At 41.2% G+C, this 18,353-nt stretch overlaps 1 protein-coding gene across 2 annotated transcripts in view; it reads right to left on the minus strand.

Annotated features, from left to right (window-relative positions):
• Positions 1-11,622: 11,622 nt before the first annotated feature.
• WIPF2 (WAS/WASL interacting protein family member 2) overlaps positions 11,623-18,353 on the minus strand; it is a 33,954-nt gene continuing 27,223 nt past the window's right edge. For both annotated transcript variants that reach the window (XM_063459076.1, XM_063459077.1), the window contains exons 5-8: positions 15,242-15,871; positions 14,903-15,115; positions 12,737-12,838; positions 11,623-12,643 (exon numbers count right to left, since the gene is read on the minus strand). In XM_063459076.1, the coding sequence (XP_063315146.1) occupies positions 12,603-12,643; positions 12,737-12,838; positions 14,903-15,115; positions 15,242-15,871 (986 nt within the window). In that variant the 3' untranslated portion in view covers positions 11,623-12,602. The remainder of the gene's footprint in view (positions 12,644-12,736; positions 12,839-14,902; positions 15,116-15,241; positions 15,872-18,353) is intronic.

Below are 18,353 nucleotides of genomic sequence, written 5' to 3' on the forward strand. Positions count from 1 at the left end.
AATTGTCCCTTCCTAAATTGTCCTTTTTCTTTTTTATACAAGAAAATGTTTTTAAAAATGTATATATTTACCAATAAACTTTTATTAAAATTATATATTTTATTTTTTGCACTAATGTCAGAAGTATTTATGCACCAAACTGTGATTTATGGGAAACTGAAGATCTGACTACAAAGACTGAATTAAAACAGTCAGCATAGACAAAGATCTGAAAGGGACTCCACTAATTTGGATTACATTCTGGAATTAGGTATTTGAATTCAGTTCTGTGAGTATACGTCATGTTTGTGGACTCAGCATTAAACCTATGAGCAGCCCATGTGCATTCAATTACACTTGCAGAAAATAGAATTTATCAGCAAGGGAATAAGAGGGTGGGGGAAACACTCCAGGTACCCACACATTGAGCAATATGTTTTTAAGTTAGCAATTTACATTACACGTGTTGCTCTTTAGGTTTTCTTTGGGAGATATAGTTAATCTTGTACCTAGTGGATTAAAAAAACAAACAATTATTCAAATATATACAGAACCAGCACTTTTCTGGTAAGCTGTTCATTAAAAAGACTGTACAAAGGATAAGTAGTCACCCGTTTAGACTTATTATAAGCAGAATCTCCTGTAAAAGATTTTTTACAGTACGAACAATAAAGATGTAGAATTCAACACATGATAACGGGAATATCTAAAAAATTACACTCCATTTGGAATTTATGGGATGCCTCTGTGAGTGCAAGATTTCTTGCTATCCAGGAGGACTATCCTACCCCCTCCGTTTAACTTTTCCTATTCACCTATCTCTCCAGTTCAGATGACTTCTATATGATTTTATGCATTACAACAATGTTGTCGATTTGTACTTAAATGTAGCCAAAGTCATCTTAATTTCTGTAAATAAAATTGTGCATTCAAATAAATGTAAAATTATCTTCTTAAAAGGAAAACTCCAGGTATCAAACTCACTATACCACAACGTGTCCTGGTACCACTCCATTGAATGTAGTCAGATTGTTTTAGAACCGGGGCCACCCAGGCACTGCTTCCTACCTCCACTACAACTACATTAAACAAGCAGGAAGCTGTATTGGAGGCTGGGAAAGGTACCTGGAAGACCCCATTTAAAAAAACAAATCGTTCTACAATGGTTTGACTCCTTACGTCGGTAGGGTGGGTGCCAGGGCAGTCTTGGCACCACAACTATTACAAAATATTGTAGTGGTTACGGAACTTGGAATTGTTGTTTAAAGGGGGTGGTGTATCAAATTCTGTACCAATTTAATATCCACGTTCTTTTTTGTAAAAATTAAATACTCAAGGATGCAGTAGTTAAAATGTGGTGAAATCTCCTTGCCATTTTAGAGTCAAAGAAAATATTTCCCCCATTTTGTGGAAAAAGTGTCAATTGCTTCAAAGTAGGATTTTGGATAAACAGCAAAAACAGATGTGTGAAAAATTGAAATTAAAGGGTTGCTCCTGACTTTGCTTTCATGCTGCCCACCCTGACCTTAGGACCACCTGTCCATGTTTCATGTCTGCTCCCTCTCGGATACCATTTCCTTGTACCTTTTTCTTATCAAAGACTCGCATGCCACCACTGACCAATCGTGATTTTAAGGGAGTGCCGTGCCATTGCAATGGAGTTCCTTGTTCACTACCGGACCCCTAGTAGTGATAGAGTGGCCTTTTATTGTGGCCAGCCTAAGGCACACCTGTGCAATAATCATACTGTTTAATCAGCATCTTGATATGCCACACCTGTGAGGTGGATGGATTATCTCGGCAAAGGAGAAGTGCTCACTAACACAGATTTAGACAGACCTGTGAACAATATTTGAGAGAATTCAGCTCATGAGAAATGGGGGCAAAAACAAAAGTGTTGCGTTTATAATTTTGTTCAGTGTAGTTAACCTAAGCCAGCAGGCAACAACCACACAAACTATCAATAAGAACTTACACAAAACCACCCAAAAGAACAACAGCAGTAATCCTATATAACTGATGTAAACCATGAAATAGTATTAGTATGAAATGTATTAGAGGGACACTATAGTTACCAAAACAACGTTAGCTTAATTAAACAGTTTAGGTGTATAGATCATGCCACTGCAGTCTCATTGCGCAATTCTCTGCCATTTAGGAGTTAATTTTCTTTTCTAATTCTTTATTTTTGCAGGTGATGTGTGACATCACAATAGTATACAACATATTTGCAAACATCGATTACAATCTCAGCATAAACAATAGGATCGCACTATTTTAATGACATTTTTTTTTTTTTAAGACTATGAAAATAGAATAATTGAAACCTTGCCCTGCATAGTCTACTTGCAATGGTGGCACGCTTTAGCTAGCAAATACACGTTAATAGAGTATAGATTAAGAAAATAAACTATAAAAAAAAGATTTCATAGGCTGATGCCTACAAGTCAGGTAGCCCTACTCGATAGGACCACTCACACCAACTTAATTGTAACACCCATAATTTTTAATATGTGACTATGCAGAATTATCCTCATTTCTGTGCTTTTATCTCAATACTTTCCTACTGAATGAGTATTCATCACCTGACAATAAGATTGTTATGAATGATGGACCATAAAAATCTCTGACGACCGTAATATTATCAACACAATAATGTCAACACCGTAGTATAAGCCTCACCGAGACTGTACTACCTTCACTGTACGCTTGACTTATCGTTGCAAATATCTTCATGACCCTATACACTGTGTGCAGAATTATTAGGCAAATTAGTATTTTGACCACATCATCCTCTTTATGCATGTTGTCTTACTCCAAGCTGTATAGGCTTGAAAGCCTACTACCAATTAAGCATATTAGGTGATGTGCATCTCTGTAATGAGAAGGGGTGTGGTCTAATGACATCTACACCCTATATCAGGTGTGCATAATTATTAGGCAACTTCCTTTCCTTTGGCAAAATGGGTCAAAAGAAGGACTTGACAGGCTCAGAAAAGTAAAAAATAGTGAGATATCTTGCAGAGGGATGCAGCACTCTTAAAATTGCAAAGCTTCTGAAGCGTGATCATCGAACAATCAAGCGTTTCATTCAAAATAGTCAACAGGGTCGCAAGAAGCGTGTGGAGAAACCAAGGCGCAAAATAACTGCCCATGAACTGAGAAAAGTCAAGCGTGCAGCTGCCAAGATGCCACTTGCCACCAGTTTGGCCATATTTCAGAGCTGCAACATCACTGGAGTGCCCAAAAGCACAAGGTGTGCAATACTCAGAGACATGGCCAAGGTAAGAAAGGCTGAAAGACGACCACCACTGAACAAGACACACAAGCTGAAACGTCAAGATTGGGCCAAGAAATATCTCAAGACTGATTTTTCTAAGGTTTTATGGACTGATGAAATGAGAGTGAGTCTTGATGGGCCAGATGGATGGATTGGTAAAGGGCAGAGAGCTCCAGTCCGACTCAGACGCCAGCAAGGTGGACGTGGAGTACTGGTTTGGGCTGGTATCATCAAAGATGAGCTTGTGGGACCTTTTCGGGTTGAGGATGGAGTCAAGCTCAACTCCCAGTTTCTGGAAGACACCTTCTTCAAGCAGTGGTACAGGAAGAAGTCTGCATCCTTCAAGAAAAACATGATTTTCATGCAGGACAATGCTCCATCACACGCGTCCAAGTACTCCACAGCGTGGCTGTCAAGAAAGGGTATAAAAGAAGAAAATCTAATGACATGGCCTCCTTGTTCACCTGATCTGAACCCCATTGAGAACCTGTGGTCCATCATCAAATGTGAGATTTACAAGGAAGGAAAACAGTACACCTCTCTGAACAGTGTCTGGGAGGCTGTGGTTGCTGCTGCACACAATGTTGATGGTGAACAGATCAAAACACTGACAGAATCCATGGATGGCAGGCTTTTGAGTGTCCTTGCAAAGAAAGGTGGCTATATTGGTCACTGATTTGTTTTTGTTATGTTTTTGAATGTCAGAAATGTATATTTGTGAATGTTGAGATGTTATATTGGTTTCACTGGTAAAAATAAATAATTGAAATGGGTATATATTTGTTTTTTGTTAAGTTGCCTAATAATTATGCACAGTAATAGTCACCTGCACACACAGATATCCCCCTAAAATAGCTATAACTAAAAACAAACTAAAAGCTACTTCCAAAAATATTCAGCTTTGATATTAATGAGTTTTTTGGGTTCATTGAGAACATGGTTGTTGTTCAATAATAAAATTAATCCACAAAAATACAACTTGCCTAATAATTCTGCACTCCCTGTATATGGCATCTTGAGATGTTTAATTAAAAAAATACTGCTTTTTTTTTTTTTACGACTGCCAGACGTAGCTGATTTCCTAACCTATGGGGGTTGCAATGGGGAAGGTAAGGGGTTTACCTGTGGAAAACCAAAGAATGAGCTAAGCCAAGATCAGACTGGAATCTGGAATAATACATTTGGAATCATAAGCATATGTAGCAAACATTGCCAACAATCAAAATATAAAACGCAAAAGAAGCAATAGAACTGAATATAGTGAGGGGCTTTTGCTAAGTCCATCAGGTCACGGAGACTTGTCATCGTCTCGGGGTGAAGGAGTTTACAGCATCCACATTCCAAGGGCTGGATGAGGCTTGTTTCTCATGAGCTTGTGGTCTAACACCCAATCCAAGCGTGGACAGAAAAGAGGTAGCCTTGAGCAGTTTGCCATCTTGTGTTACAGTGAGAGATTTGGGTGCAGTCCATCAGTACCGTATTCCCGCTTCTTGAAGACCCTGAGTGATGGATCTTGCAAGCATAAGGTGCAAATAGCTTTTGTATGTTGGCAAATAGATTGTCAATATCCTGCTTATTAGAAGGTATCAAACCTGCAGGGTGAGCTGTGATAGGAGACGCTGATGTGTGGAGGTCTGTCTCAGGGTCACCATCTCCCTCTTGATCCTGATGGGGTGTGCAATGCAGCAATGTGCCTATGTGGTGGGATTCTTTTGCAGCGGGCACCTGTAAGTTCTGTGTTTGTTGTCCCATAGCTTCGGGCTCCTTTGACTGCCCTTGTGTGGGTTTTGGAGTTAGCCAGTCGGGGTCCCACCAGGCGCAACAGCGTGCTTTACTGCTCTCGGGCTTCCCCCATTCTTCCTTATTTTTTGCGCCTGGTGGCAAAAAGAAAAGCATCCGTATGTTGCTTTTGGTCTCCTGCAGTTGTTGCCAGCCTTTGCAGGTATGGATGCACAGTAGGGTTCATGATAACAGGCTGTTTATTGCGAAGCCCCGCCAAATCTTTTTAAAAAGGTTTTCATTGTGTATGCCGCCCTAGTCACCGTGAATGTAATGTGCATAGACTTCATAAACACTCCCTGTAAAGTGAAATCTAATGTTTATACTTTCTTTATTGCAGTCTTTTTATTTTTTAATGCTTTTTTTTTTTGTTGTGCAGGGTGTTACATGTTATCGACATTCGCCACAGCAGCGTGTTTAAAGATGTACTGAAGATTGACAGTGGCATGAGGAAGTACACAGTTTTATATAATTGTAGCAATAACAAGCATAGCTAAATGGTGAAGTTAGTATAGTAAGATAAAATAAAATAAGACGGTCAACGTTTAACAGTTCTAGATTAGTTATGTTAATAGTATGGTTTGTGCTAATAGCATGGTTTACATTGCAGCATTACTTGGCTTATAGGTGATATGCGAACGGGTTGCGCTGCTCCTGTAATAGCAGTTAGAGAGTGAAAAACAGTTATCAGCAATACGTTTCACCTACAAGATAAAGTTACTTACCACCAAAGGTTAGAGTTGGGTAAGTCGGGTAATGAACAGTAAGGGTGCACTCAACTAATTCTGGTTCACAACTGATATTGTCCTCACCGGGTTATCTAGACATAAAAATATTAAACTATGTACAGGGCTTATTGGTTGGTTCACGTGACACCACTGTGGTGGCGCCAGGTGTATGTACTGTGTGTTTATGATGTGTCAGCAGGGATCAGGTAAATTCAGTGCTTGTGGGATAGGGTTCTCTACTGAACGATCGTGCCGTGTGTAGTAGTTGTGTGACAGGCTGTTTCTGTAGTGTGGTTAGCTTGCTTGTGGGGGGTGGGGGGGGGGGGGTGTGCGGTACCTGCTTGTGGAAAGTGAAGAGGTCCCCGCGGGGTGCTCTGTGGGTATGGGTATGGAGGTCTGCGTTCCCGTGGGGGAGGCTGGTCGGATTCTAATCGTCTGCGCTAGGCTGCTGGGCCGGGACGTGTAGTGTCAGGGTTGGGTTAAACTTGGCTCCTGCCCCAAAGGGCCGCCTATAGTGGTACTCTGCGCCAATTTGGAGTGTGTGTCCGTCGGTGTGTAAAAGGAGGTCTGCCAACCACTAGTCAGGGTATGATTTCGTTAGAGAGTGGCTGTCTATGGTGAATACAGTGTGTTGGGATAATGTCCCGGCAAAGTGGATTCTAGTCCCAGTATTTTCAGGTGGTAGGTGCGTCGGTTGGTCTTCTGGGGACGAATTCTTCAGCGCTGGCACTGCTCCAGTTCGGTGGGTTTGCGTGGCTGTCCGCTGGTGCTGGTGGGGTCAATGAGTCTAATGGGAGGTTCAGCTGCCCCAGTATCGTCGGTGCCTCCTGCCTGCAGCGTACTGTGTGTGTAGTGTCGTCCTTGGTGATCAGTAGGGTGTGAGCTGGGCCCCAGCGGTACCTGATGCGTTGTGCTCTCAGGAGGGTCTTTGCAGGGACCTCCTCCAGGCCAGTGTCGGTCCCGAAAGGTCAGCGTAGAAGGTTAAATTCATATCTTCGAAAGGGTAGGATGCCTGACCTCTAATAGCTGCCAGGACTGCGGTTTTGTCTTTGTAGGTCTGGAACTGCAGGACTACATCTCTCATAGCTGTGGCTGGGGCCCTAGCGGGCTTGGGAATTCGAAATATGCCTTCTATCAGCACCGCTTTGGCCACTCTCGGAGTTAATAGAGCCGTAAGGAGCCGCCTAGTGACATGGGGAAATTCAGCACCTGGTATGTTGTCGGCGATGCCCCTAATCTTAAGGTGCTTTAGGTGGCGTTTGTCTTCAAGCGCAGCGAATCGTAGGTCATTCTGCCCAGCTAGCTGTTTCAGCTCTTATACCTCCTGTTGCAGCCTTTGTATTTGGCTGGTTTGGGTGTTCACAGTGTTTTCTACTGTCCCAACCCGCCCAGTTAGGCCCGGCAATGTGTCCTTGATCGAAGCGATATCCTCCGAGATTTTCCTGTGATGCTCCGCTCTCTGATGGCCTCCATGCTCACCGGCGTGGAGGCTAAGGTGGGTGGCAGGGGTTGCGATCGGGCTGGAGTTGGCTGAGGCCGGTCCGGGGAGAATTCCGTTTCACCCTCATCCGACGTCTCCTCATAGAAGTCGTGCACCCGCCATGCATAGACTCCACATTGGAGCGTGGGTTGCCATGTGCCTGCCGCCATAGCTCTCCGATGTCCATGCCCTTTGTGAGCTTTTCTGGTTTTAGTTTTTTGTTTTTCCGCCCCATTGGGCTCGCTGGGTCTCCCTGTGGTGGGTTTGCCCCGTTTTAGAATGTGGAAAGTGGTATTGCAGTCTTTTTAATGTAGAAATGTATATGTTATATGTCCTGCATGGTTAACAGCGTGCTAGATCTTACAGGAGCCTTTTGTGTGTGATTAAAGTTTAGAGAGCAGGCGATTAAAACGTAAGTAAACATTGGATTGAAAATGAAACTTTTTTTCATGCAGGCTGTGAGTTACAGGTGTGGATAGGGGTGAATGGACATAAACAAAAGTGATATAACTCCTAAATGGCAGTGGTTGTGCACTTTGCATGTGATAGCGCTGCCTTAATTTGTTTTGTCTTTGGTCGGTATACCATATTTCATAGGTACTAACCACTGCATAACGGGAACACCACACAAGACTTGCAGTTTTGGAGATGCTCTGACCAGTCGTCTAGCAATCACCATTTGGCCCTCACACAGATCTTTTTGCTTGCCCATTGAAACACTGACTGTTCACTTGTTGCCTAACATATATATCACAACTCTCAAATTATATAATCTATTATATTTATACAGCACACTTTTTATATCTCAACATGTTCTTTGAATGATTGAGAGCTAGGCTTGAAATTATAGCCACTTCTGTGTCTTGTCCTTACTGAGGTGTACTTGGTTTTAGAAGTCCCAAATTATTTTTTTTATTTTTATAAGGGGGTACTATTTTCTTTTAAATGTGTACATTCATCTCTATTTCTTGGTTTATTCTGTTCTTTCATTCTTCTAAGGCTCCTAATCTTAGTCTATAGGTCTTGTAATTCTACATTTTCGATATGAAGAACTGGACGGGTGGAGACCATGTAAGGGCATTAGGTAGTTTTGGATGTGGTCAATCTTGAAATTAGTCAAATTAATCCCAGAGGAGATTAATAATGAGGAATTGAAAATCTTTTGGAAGAAGGGTAAAATATTTCAATTGGAGAGTTCCTCCCCCCCATTTGTTTTCATTTCCCAAAACCTTTTAATACACAGAAAACGACTGCACAGTTAGATATATATATATAGATATATTTATATTTTAGTTTGTTTTTCTAACCATTTTCTCATAGTCCTATTTTACAACATACAAAATAGACATCAGTAACTAGAAGTTCTTCAGATTATTTTAGAGTAAAATATACATTAGAAAATAATAGTACCAAAATGATCAATGTTTAACCCATTGATACAGGGAAGCAAGGCATTGCTTACCTATTCTGAACCCTTGTAGAGCAATGTTTTGTGCATTCCAATATATAGTTTGTAGAGCATTGTGGGATGTGGCACTGACTTTACCATACTGGAGAAAGCTGGATGCAGGGAGGTTTTTGACACAACAATGCCTTGCTTTAACCCAACTTTAAAAATGAACATAGTGCAAGGGTGTCCATCAAGAATTAAATCCAAGACGTTCAAGTCTTCCTTTACGCATTCAGAATAAACGACTTGCCATGTGAGTAATGGCTAACCTGATCACGCCAGCTGTTTAGGGTAAGAGCCCATCATATACCTTTTGTCTTGGTAAGCATCAATGGAAACAAGTATCAATAGCAGAAGTATAATCAGTTTACGCTTCAAACAGCCTTGTCCTTAAAGATTCTATTGCACTATGGAGTGTCCTACTGATTTAGTGTTATGGGTTTTCTGACACTATTTTGCCTCTTCATGATCTGTCAAGAAATAAAAAAAAAAAATGAACCAACTAACCCATTGTCTGGAACGGATTAAAAAGCAGGATCTTTCCATTAATCATCTGATCATTAACGTGCCATTTAACATATCTATTTTACTCCATACTAAAATGGTGAAAACACAGGCATGTACTTTGTAAGATACACGCCACATTCTCTCTGCCTTCAACCTGAAATTGGAAGGTTCTCCCTCATTGTTTTTAAGTGAATAGTTTAAAGCCTCTGTAGCGTTTCATGTCTGAAAGCAAGTGTTTGCCACTTTCAAATTAGTGTTATAAATTCAGAGTGAAACGTTGGAGGAATTAATCTTCAAATTATAAGAGAGTGGAACAAACTGATGTATTGCATGTTTCTTCAGTATTTGAGCAGCACTATACAGACATATTCTGCATGCATTAAGGAGGATTTGTTTAAATTTTTAAAGTTTAGCTGCATTTTAAAAGTCGGATTGAGATAAAACCAAGGAATGTCACTGGCCCTAATGTGTAAACAGAATAAGTAAGATCTACAGTTATCCAGAGAAAAGTTAGTTTACTAGCTATAAATTAATGCCGTGAAGGCAGACAAATCTCTGACTACTGCATGGACAACCTTGGAGTGGTGTATAAAGACAAATAAGCAGCGTCAAAGGGTATGGGGACTTACTAACCATAAACATGCTGCAGCTCAGATTCACTCAGAAACACAAGGCAACAGCAATTACAGATCCCCCGCCAATCTCTGGCTGGCCACACAGAGCAGCCGATCTCCTGTTCACCAGCGATACTCACAACCGATGCACCCCCCAGACAGACAGGTTTTAGGAATTTCGGTTCCAAACGAAAACATGAAAACGATGGGGTTCGTGTGTAGTGATATTTCCAGACTTTGTTAATAAAACATTACTGTGTAACAATCTAAATGATCTTTGTATTAGCTAGAATCAGGGGTAGGCAACCTTCAACACTCCAGATGTTGTTGACTACATCTGCCACAATGCTTGTCCAGCCATAATGCAAGACATCTGGAGTTCTGAAGGTGCCTATCACTAATTGCAAGACGAACACTTCAAACAAACCCAAACCCCCAAGCTTTCACATGACGAGCCTGAATATATAAGCATATAAGGTGCAAAGTGTAATATCACAGATGGTTCACCAGGTAATAGATAAAAAAATAAAATTATGGTTAAGTGTAAAGGACATATTTTAGTGTTTAGAGTTGCAGAGGAGGGACATCATGCTACTAGAAAAGTTAACATGGACCAAAATGTAAATTTTGCATTCAAAGGAATATATAATGCTAAAAATGAAGAGAAAACAATGGAGTTTTTTGATTTAACAAAACACTGCGTACTCCTTCATTTGGGCAGGATGCACTGTACAAGCACTGGTCATTCACTGAGAACTTGTATAAAGGGTTTTGGGAAATTTTCAAAACATAAGTCAACAATATTCAAGCTGGGATTCGCTTCCAAACCATTTGTTCTAATTTTAAAAGGAACCCAGACCACTTCGTCTTAAGGAAATGGTGTGAGTGCAGTGGTCCTTTCGTTTTTTCCCCCCTGCAATTTGAAGGATTGCCATTTGTAAGACACAGTAATTCTTACATTGCAGGTTTAAATAGGCCATTAGAAACCGTCTGACAGACAAGTATAGGTGCTTCCAATGTGAGAACAAGGCCAAACTGTTCCCACGGCTAACTTCCAACAGGAGTGCAGCGCTTCCAAAAGGAATGCGCCCCCCTCCCCTCCAATTTGTATTTAGGTTTAGTGGAGGGCCTGACCTGAATCTAAATAAAAAGGAAAACACTATAGCATTAGAAACACAGGTTTGTATCCCAAACACTAGTGTTCTTTTACTCAAGCTTTTGTTTGTTTTTTATTCACTGCAGTGGTCCAAGTCCACTGTGTCCCCAGTGGTTAAAACTGCCCTATCGTACAGAGGAGTACCTGAGTGAATGCTCACATACTGTAACAGCACTGCACAAAGTTTTTGTGAAATAATTTTGTTAAATATATTACTATTAAAGAACAAGTTGCCAAGCGATGTCACTAATTTGGCTTACAGTTAAAATAGCAGAAGAACCCCTGGTTTATTGGATACATTCCTCAAAACTCCCCCCACATTTTGCAGACTCAGTCAGATGTCTAGTCAATCACCTTATCACCAGCCATGCAATATAGAAGATTTGGCGTCAATGAGTTTTCATTTATAATCTTGTACATTCCTTTAAATGCGTTCATATGACGTGTGCACATGCCTTGGGGAAGTAAGCTGGTCAGAAAGAGGCACTTACCAAAATGGTGATGAGGTGACTGAACAAACACATGGATTATAAAACTTCCAATGTGGGGGGATGTTACTGAAGAAAAAAATAGAACGAATAGGAAACAAAATATATATATATATATATATATATATATATAAAAAAATACAAATCTAAGATTACCTTGACTTTCGCATAACAATAACCCATGTCAGCTTACTGAACATCTCCTCTCATATATCCACATCCTCTGCATAGACAAACACAGACTCACACGATGGTTCCCATCACCATAATTAAAATACACAAACTCAATCAACCTTGACAGAAATGGCTCCAGGTTTGCACCACACGATTCATCTGCCAAATATGGGAGTAATACATCCGTTATGCCTATTGCATAATCTCCCTGGGTAGCCTTGTTTGTATTTTTAAATGTGCTTCACCTCAAAAGCCTCTATGATACCAAAAAAGTCCAAAGTTTCAGACCCACCCCAACCACCAAAAATTAAACCATGCGTACGTAACAAAGGTTCTAAATCAGATGAGTGTTGCTTCCTTCTGCAAAGCCCCTGAAATGTGTCAGTCCCTTCTCTTTAGGTAACAGTCGGAAAGTGCATTAAGTGGACCTAGTATTGAGAAGGAGGGGAGCAGGTAATCAGTGGTGGTGCTCCACTCATCCAAAACCACCTTTTCTGTAGTGTACTCTGTAAGATGCAAAATAGCTCCTATCTTTAGTAATGGACGTCTGTCTTTCAATATTCTCTTCTTCTGAAGGCTTGAGACCATAGATTTAGGAGAATTAGCAATCCATTAAAGTGTGTGTGTGTATATATGTATATATATATATGTAATAGAAGGAAATAGGAGCGCGGTGGTTTTACACCGCGCTAGCTGATGGATTCACAAGCTTTGTAGGCCTTATTTGCCAGTCGGACCTGGAAGTCCAAGTCATATATTGCCCGTTGCGTGCAAAAAAAGTGGAGAGGGTTTTCTCTGTAGGAGATGGGAATATGGAATGCATAGACAGGCAAAAAGGTATTATCCCAGCTCCTTTTGTTCCAAAACAAAGTATCTTCATGCGGGAGCAGTCCCCCCAGAGGAATGAGAATGGAAAGGAGGCGGGGCAAATGGTGAAGTGTCTGGCAGCAGAGACAGGCAAGCTATTTCACCTTGGAAGTGGAGGCAGAGGAGGAGCACCCCGATTGGCTGTGAACAAGAAATTGCAGGGAAGAGGGTTAGCAGAAGATATATTGGATTTTCAAACTACTAATGCGATTTCTGTGCATTTGCATCTCTCACCTCTGATGGATTTGCTTGGATAGACTTTCTGGAAAGGCCTGTACTCCTCCGGAGAAGGAAACTCATCGGCTGAGTGGAAAGAATATTTTGATTCAAATTCATCTACAAGAGTGAGAAACAAAAATTGTGATTAAATTATATGTATATTGGAAGACAACATTAACATTTCTATCTAATTTAGGTGTGTGTGCCAACAGGTACAAGGGGACTAAATTATACAATTTATACCAAGTGTTGAATCAATGCATCTCAATGAGGAAAGTTCAGTGTCTCCATGCAGAGGGTGGAGACACTGAATGCGCCCAATGTACTTACATTAAAAGTTTGGCAATCTGCTTGGAATGTGCCCCGAGGCTCCATGATAATCTCTGGTTGTGCCAGGACATTCTAGCATAGGATGTGAAATATACAGGAGGAGAATGGCACAACCCAAAGCAGAGCAATTTTCAGGTTGTGTCAGAAACTTAGAAGGAACCGTGTCACTTTAAAATGAATGTATTACTTCTACAGCTTACTTTTAGGTTTTATATTGCATATTCATGCTGGTCTTACATATATGGCAGTCTGCTATTATTCGGTTTTTATTGACACTTTGCAGAGAGCTTATGAGAATGTGTAGCATAGATAGCAAGATGGGCAGAGGTGCTAAACACAAGTGCAAAGTGTCTGTTAAACCACCAGCTCAGCAGTTTTTTTTTTGTTTGTTTATATAGTCCCTCATATTATAGCAGCTACAATTGATATGCCTGTTCCAAGCTGAATGGTAAGCCAGGTGACCTCCCTTTCAAACCCTTTGTTTTGGGCAATAATGGAAATAGTGCCCATGTAGCAGTAGGTAGGTTTTTTGTGTTATTCATGGAAGTTGAAATGTTAAGCCAAAAAGGCAACTATTTAAGACCCTATTGATATGGATTTTTATATAGATAATATAAATATAATTGAAAAGTTACCCGTTTAATCATCTAGACAATTTTTAAAAAAAAAATCAAATATTTAACAACTTATAATCACAAGACTATTACACCATCTCCCTCTACTGGAGATTTCAAGATCTTCAAATTTTAAGGTGTGTTTTTCTCTCTCTATATATCTCCATATAAATATCTCTATATCTACATAAAAATATCTAGTTCATACAATGCTAAACAAAAATCTGCACACCCAGAATCCTTTGCGGTAGTAACATCACTGCAGATTTGTGATTTCTGTGGGAAAAGCAAGTCTTATGGCTTGACTGGTGTGCAGATTTTTATTTAACGTTGTATTAACTATCCACAGACTTCAGGTGAAAGGGGTTTTCAATCACAATATTTCCCCGACCATAACCTTTTTTGCTTATAAATATCTATATATAGTCCTGTGTTACTAGCTGGGGCTTAACAATTGCTCCCCACAAGCAATAGTTACCTGTGACTGACAGTGTGACTGACACGGACACTGACACACGACTGTTTCTGAGCTTCTGAAATCAGCTAAATTGTCTTATACACAAAACATTCATCATTATTGACTAAAGCGGGAATTAACAGGAATTTTGAATGAAAAGGAACACAAACATGTATTCCTGACAATACAGTGTTAAACTAGCTAGGCCCCAGGCCCACCTTGCATGTATTAAAAAAAAAGAAAAAAAAAAAAGTGTTTTTACTCACTTTTTCTACCACGTGTCAGTCTTGATGCGAAAGGCTCCACTTCCATGGCTGAGATCATTAAACTTTATGATCTCAGCCAATCCAATGTTTTTCCATAGAAAAGCACTGGTAGGCTAATGCACGGCAAAACAGTGTGCTTGCCTAATCAGCACCTCCTTATAGAGATGTATTGAATCAATTATCTCGATCAGTAACATTCAGCGCCTCCATGCAGAGCACTGGACTAGGAAGCACCTCTAGTGTCCGTTTGAGCGACTGCCACTAGAGGTGTTCCTAGGTAGTAAGGTAAACAATGCCTTTTTTCTTTATATTGCCGAGCCTGCAGGGACATGCTATGGACACCAGAACCACTACATAGGTGTCCCTTTTAAGACAAAATCAGCTGAATTGGGGTGGGGGTAATCAGCTATGCTTCCAGTTCAGCTACTTTGGTATAAAGTTCGACTTTCACTTTTGTGAATAACGCATAGATAGATCAATCATACACAGTGCATTCAACTGGTATGTATCTCACCTGCAAATGACCTCCCCATGGGTACAGAGTCCCGGTGTCCATTCCTGATGGGGGGTGGTGGTGGGGGTGGACCTGAAGGAGTCCGAGTTGGGGGTGGAGGAGGTTTGGCCCTGCTTTGGCTAGTATCATTTACACCATGCATTCTGTAGGGAGGAGGAGGTGGCGGGGCATCCCTGCCCCCATTACGTTGCAAAGGTGGTGGAGGTGGTGGAGCTGTAAAAAGAAAACCAGTGTTGTTTATATCATTAATATTTTGACAAGTTATGGGGATGTATAGTTTATTAAAACAAAATAGGGTCTAAAAATCAGCATTGCCATGCTTGATTAATGGTGTTTTACCTGCTCCTCTCCCAGGTGGTTCTCTGGCTGGAGGAGGTGGTCTGTTGCCCCCTGGTGATAAGTTGGCAGAAGGTGGTGGAGGGGGAGCCAGCCCGCGCACAGGAGCAGCTGATCTGCGATGGAGTGAGTTGTGTCGTTGTGGAAGTTCTGGTGGTTCATTGATGGGACTTGGGGGTCCATTTATAGAGGAAGGTGGCTGTCTGTATGGGGGAGGGGGTGGTGGCTGGCTCTGGGATGAAGTGGTCCGTATGCTGACTGGAGAAGGAGGAGGCTTTACTGGAGGTGCAGCAGGAGCCCGATGCACAGGAGTTGGAGGTAGAGGTTTCTCCCTGTTGTATGGTTTAGCTGTATGGGTGGAAGGGGACAAAGAGGGAGGAGGTGCCCCCACGGGTCTACGACCAGGCGGAGGTGGGGGAGGAGCAGAGGAACTGTGCTTCATACCAGGACTGGTTGAATTAGGGGGACGTGTGAGGTCAGGAAGTGATGGACGATGCACTCGTCCCATTTCTGGAGGAGAGGATCGGTTGCTGCTGCTGTCAGAGTCATCATGGTGGCGTCCTACAGACACTGGTGGGCGGGGAGCTTGAGACCGAGTGCCTGGGACCTGTAAAGAGCGGCCTGATGGGCCATCTGAAACCAAGAGAAGACAAAATAAGCTTAAACTGTAAAGGAAGAAAGGAATAAAATATAAAATTTTCTTCTTGAGGAGCTTTCAAGTTACAAAATACAAAAATGACCAAGTCAGTCTATGTGTGATAAAAAAATAAAAAGTACAGTACAGCTATAGAGGACCCAGCGAGTCCACAGACACAACTAATATCTTTGCAGCAGTCACTGGTGCATCTTCTTCTGGACGGCCCTCTTCCAGGAGCCAATGTCACTGCAGAACTTTTGCGTATGAGCGTGTGTTCAGTATTGAGGTCTCTACAGCTGTGAGAGACTGACGCTTCTAGACGATGGTAGCTTTGCCCAATATTTAGAGCAGTGGTTCCCAACCCAGTCCTCAAGTACCTCCTAACAGTCCAGGATTTAGACATTACCCAGTTGTGTCTAAGGAGTTTTTAAAAGAAGAAGAAAAAGAAAAAGAAAAAAAAAAAAAAAAAACACTTTAAAACACAACAGGGTAATCCCTAAATCCTGTACTGATAGGGGGTACTTGAGGACTGGGTTGGGAACTACTGGTCTAGAGTGTCAGGTGTAGGAAATATCCTAAAACAAAGTACTCCATACTTTGCATCAGTATATCTTATGACTGTGTTGGAATTTCAGTGAAATTACATTTTATTTATCTTTATGAACTACTAATTTTGCCAACGGAGGGAGAAAAGGGGGGGGGGGGGGGGGAATAACAGTGCCGCTTTAACCATTACATTTGCATTGGTGTTCTTTCACACCATACATAACAATTAAATGGACAAGTGCCAAACAAAATGCACTTTATAAAATGCAACATTTAACCAGTTGGCAATTAGTGGCAAAAATGTCAACTTCTCAAACTAAAATAGGAGTCACGACAAGCTGTTTACTCACAATCTTTTTTTTCAGTAGGAAGATACAAATGGTGCACAAAAAAGCAAAGTTAAAAAACAGAATGGGAATACAGTATAGATTTTTGTTTATCCTCTAAAATATACATCATCCAATAGAAGACTAGAAAACCTAGTGTGACATATGAGGGAAATACAAATGTTCCTGAAGCTACAATGTTCAAGAAACCTTAGGTATGCCAAAACGTGACACCCTAAAAGAAACCTATATAACAATTCCCAAGCGGCTTAATTTCATGTTTATATTCTCATCTGAGCACTCACACGCTAGAATGGGGAGATATCACATATATAGATCAGTGGGAAGCAGATCTCAATGAGGTTCTGGAGGGCATAGAATGGCAGGCTGCTGCAACATCTTCAGTGTGCGTCTCCTTGCAGGAACAATCATATAAGACCTTATTTCGGTGGTACACCACTCCAGTGACTCTGTACCGAATGCGTAAAAACCCGACGGACCTGTGTTGGAGAGGCTGCGGACACAAGGGTACGTATATACACATGTGGTGAGAATGCCTGGAGGCACAAACCTATTGGAAACGGATTACTGCATTGTTGCGAGATGTTTTTGAAAGAGAGATGAAACTAGACCCATGGGTATTTCTATTGTCCAGATCCATGGATGGTTGGACAAGAACGGAACAAAACCTTACACAAAAAATAAACCTTGCCGCTAGGAGAGCCCTAGCCCAGGTGTGGCTACAGAGGGAGACCCCAACAATGGCAAAGGTAAAACAAAAAATAAAAGATACTTTCCTAATGGACAAGCTGACAGCAAAGGTCAGGGGGACAATCAAGAAATTTGACAAGATCTGAAGCCCCTGGACAAATAGCACTGTAAGCGGTTAGAGAAAGGCAGACTGGATTAAAACATTCAAACATAGCTCTCTGGGCATCTGAGAAAGGAGGTAAACCGTATTACTTGGACCCGGCTCGCACGGAGGGATTTTGCAGACCCCCGTGGGGGACAGGGTTGGAAGGGAAGCACATTCCCTAAGACGCCTTTTTATCGGGCGGCTCTCCTCCTCCTATACCCCCTTCTCCGTGACCTCGGATTTTCGAGGCACTTCCTCTATTTTTCCTTTACTTTTCTTTCCTTTCTTATTTCCTTAATCTTATTGTCTGACCGTACATAGTGGGGAATACACGTGTGTTACAATGGAGACATGGGAGCAAACGTACGCTCGTATAATATTCCTAGTCGTTTTTTTTCTGCAAACATGTGTGCGGTCGTCATATATCATATATGTTATCTGTTACATGTTTTATCTACTAATAAAAACCAGACGGGATATCTAGAAATACATAGAGATGAGAACTACCTTGAAAATGAGAGACGTAAATACAACCAGTGGTCCCTAGTTATGGGATCTATGCGACCTTGATTGTTCACCCATCTTGCCAATGTAAAAAGCCATGATCAAAGTGTGCATGCTTGTTTATGCATATTCCTATGTTGCTGTATATATACTGCTTGTGATGTCTTGTCTTGGAATAAATAAAGAATTAAAAAAAAAAAAAAAGAAAGAAAGAAACCACTATAGCAGAATTATTTCAAATAGGAA

Source organism: Pelobates fuscus, chromosome 6 (assembly GCF_036172605.1).
Source record: "Pelobates fuscus isolate aPelFus1 chromosome 6, aPelFus1.pri, whole genome shotgun sequence".
Lineage (NCBI taxonomy): Eukaryota > Metazoa > Chordata > Amphibia > Anura > Pelobatidae > Pelobates > Pelobates fuscus.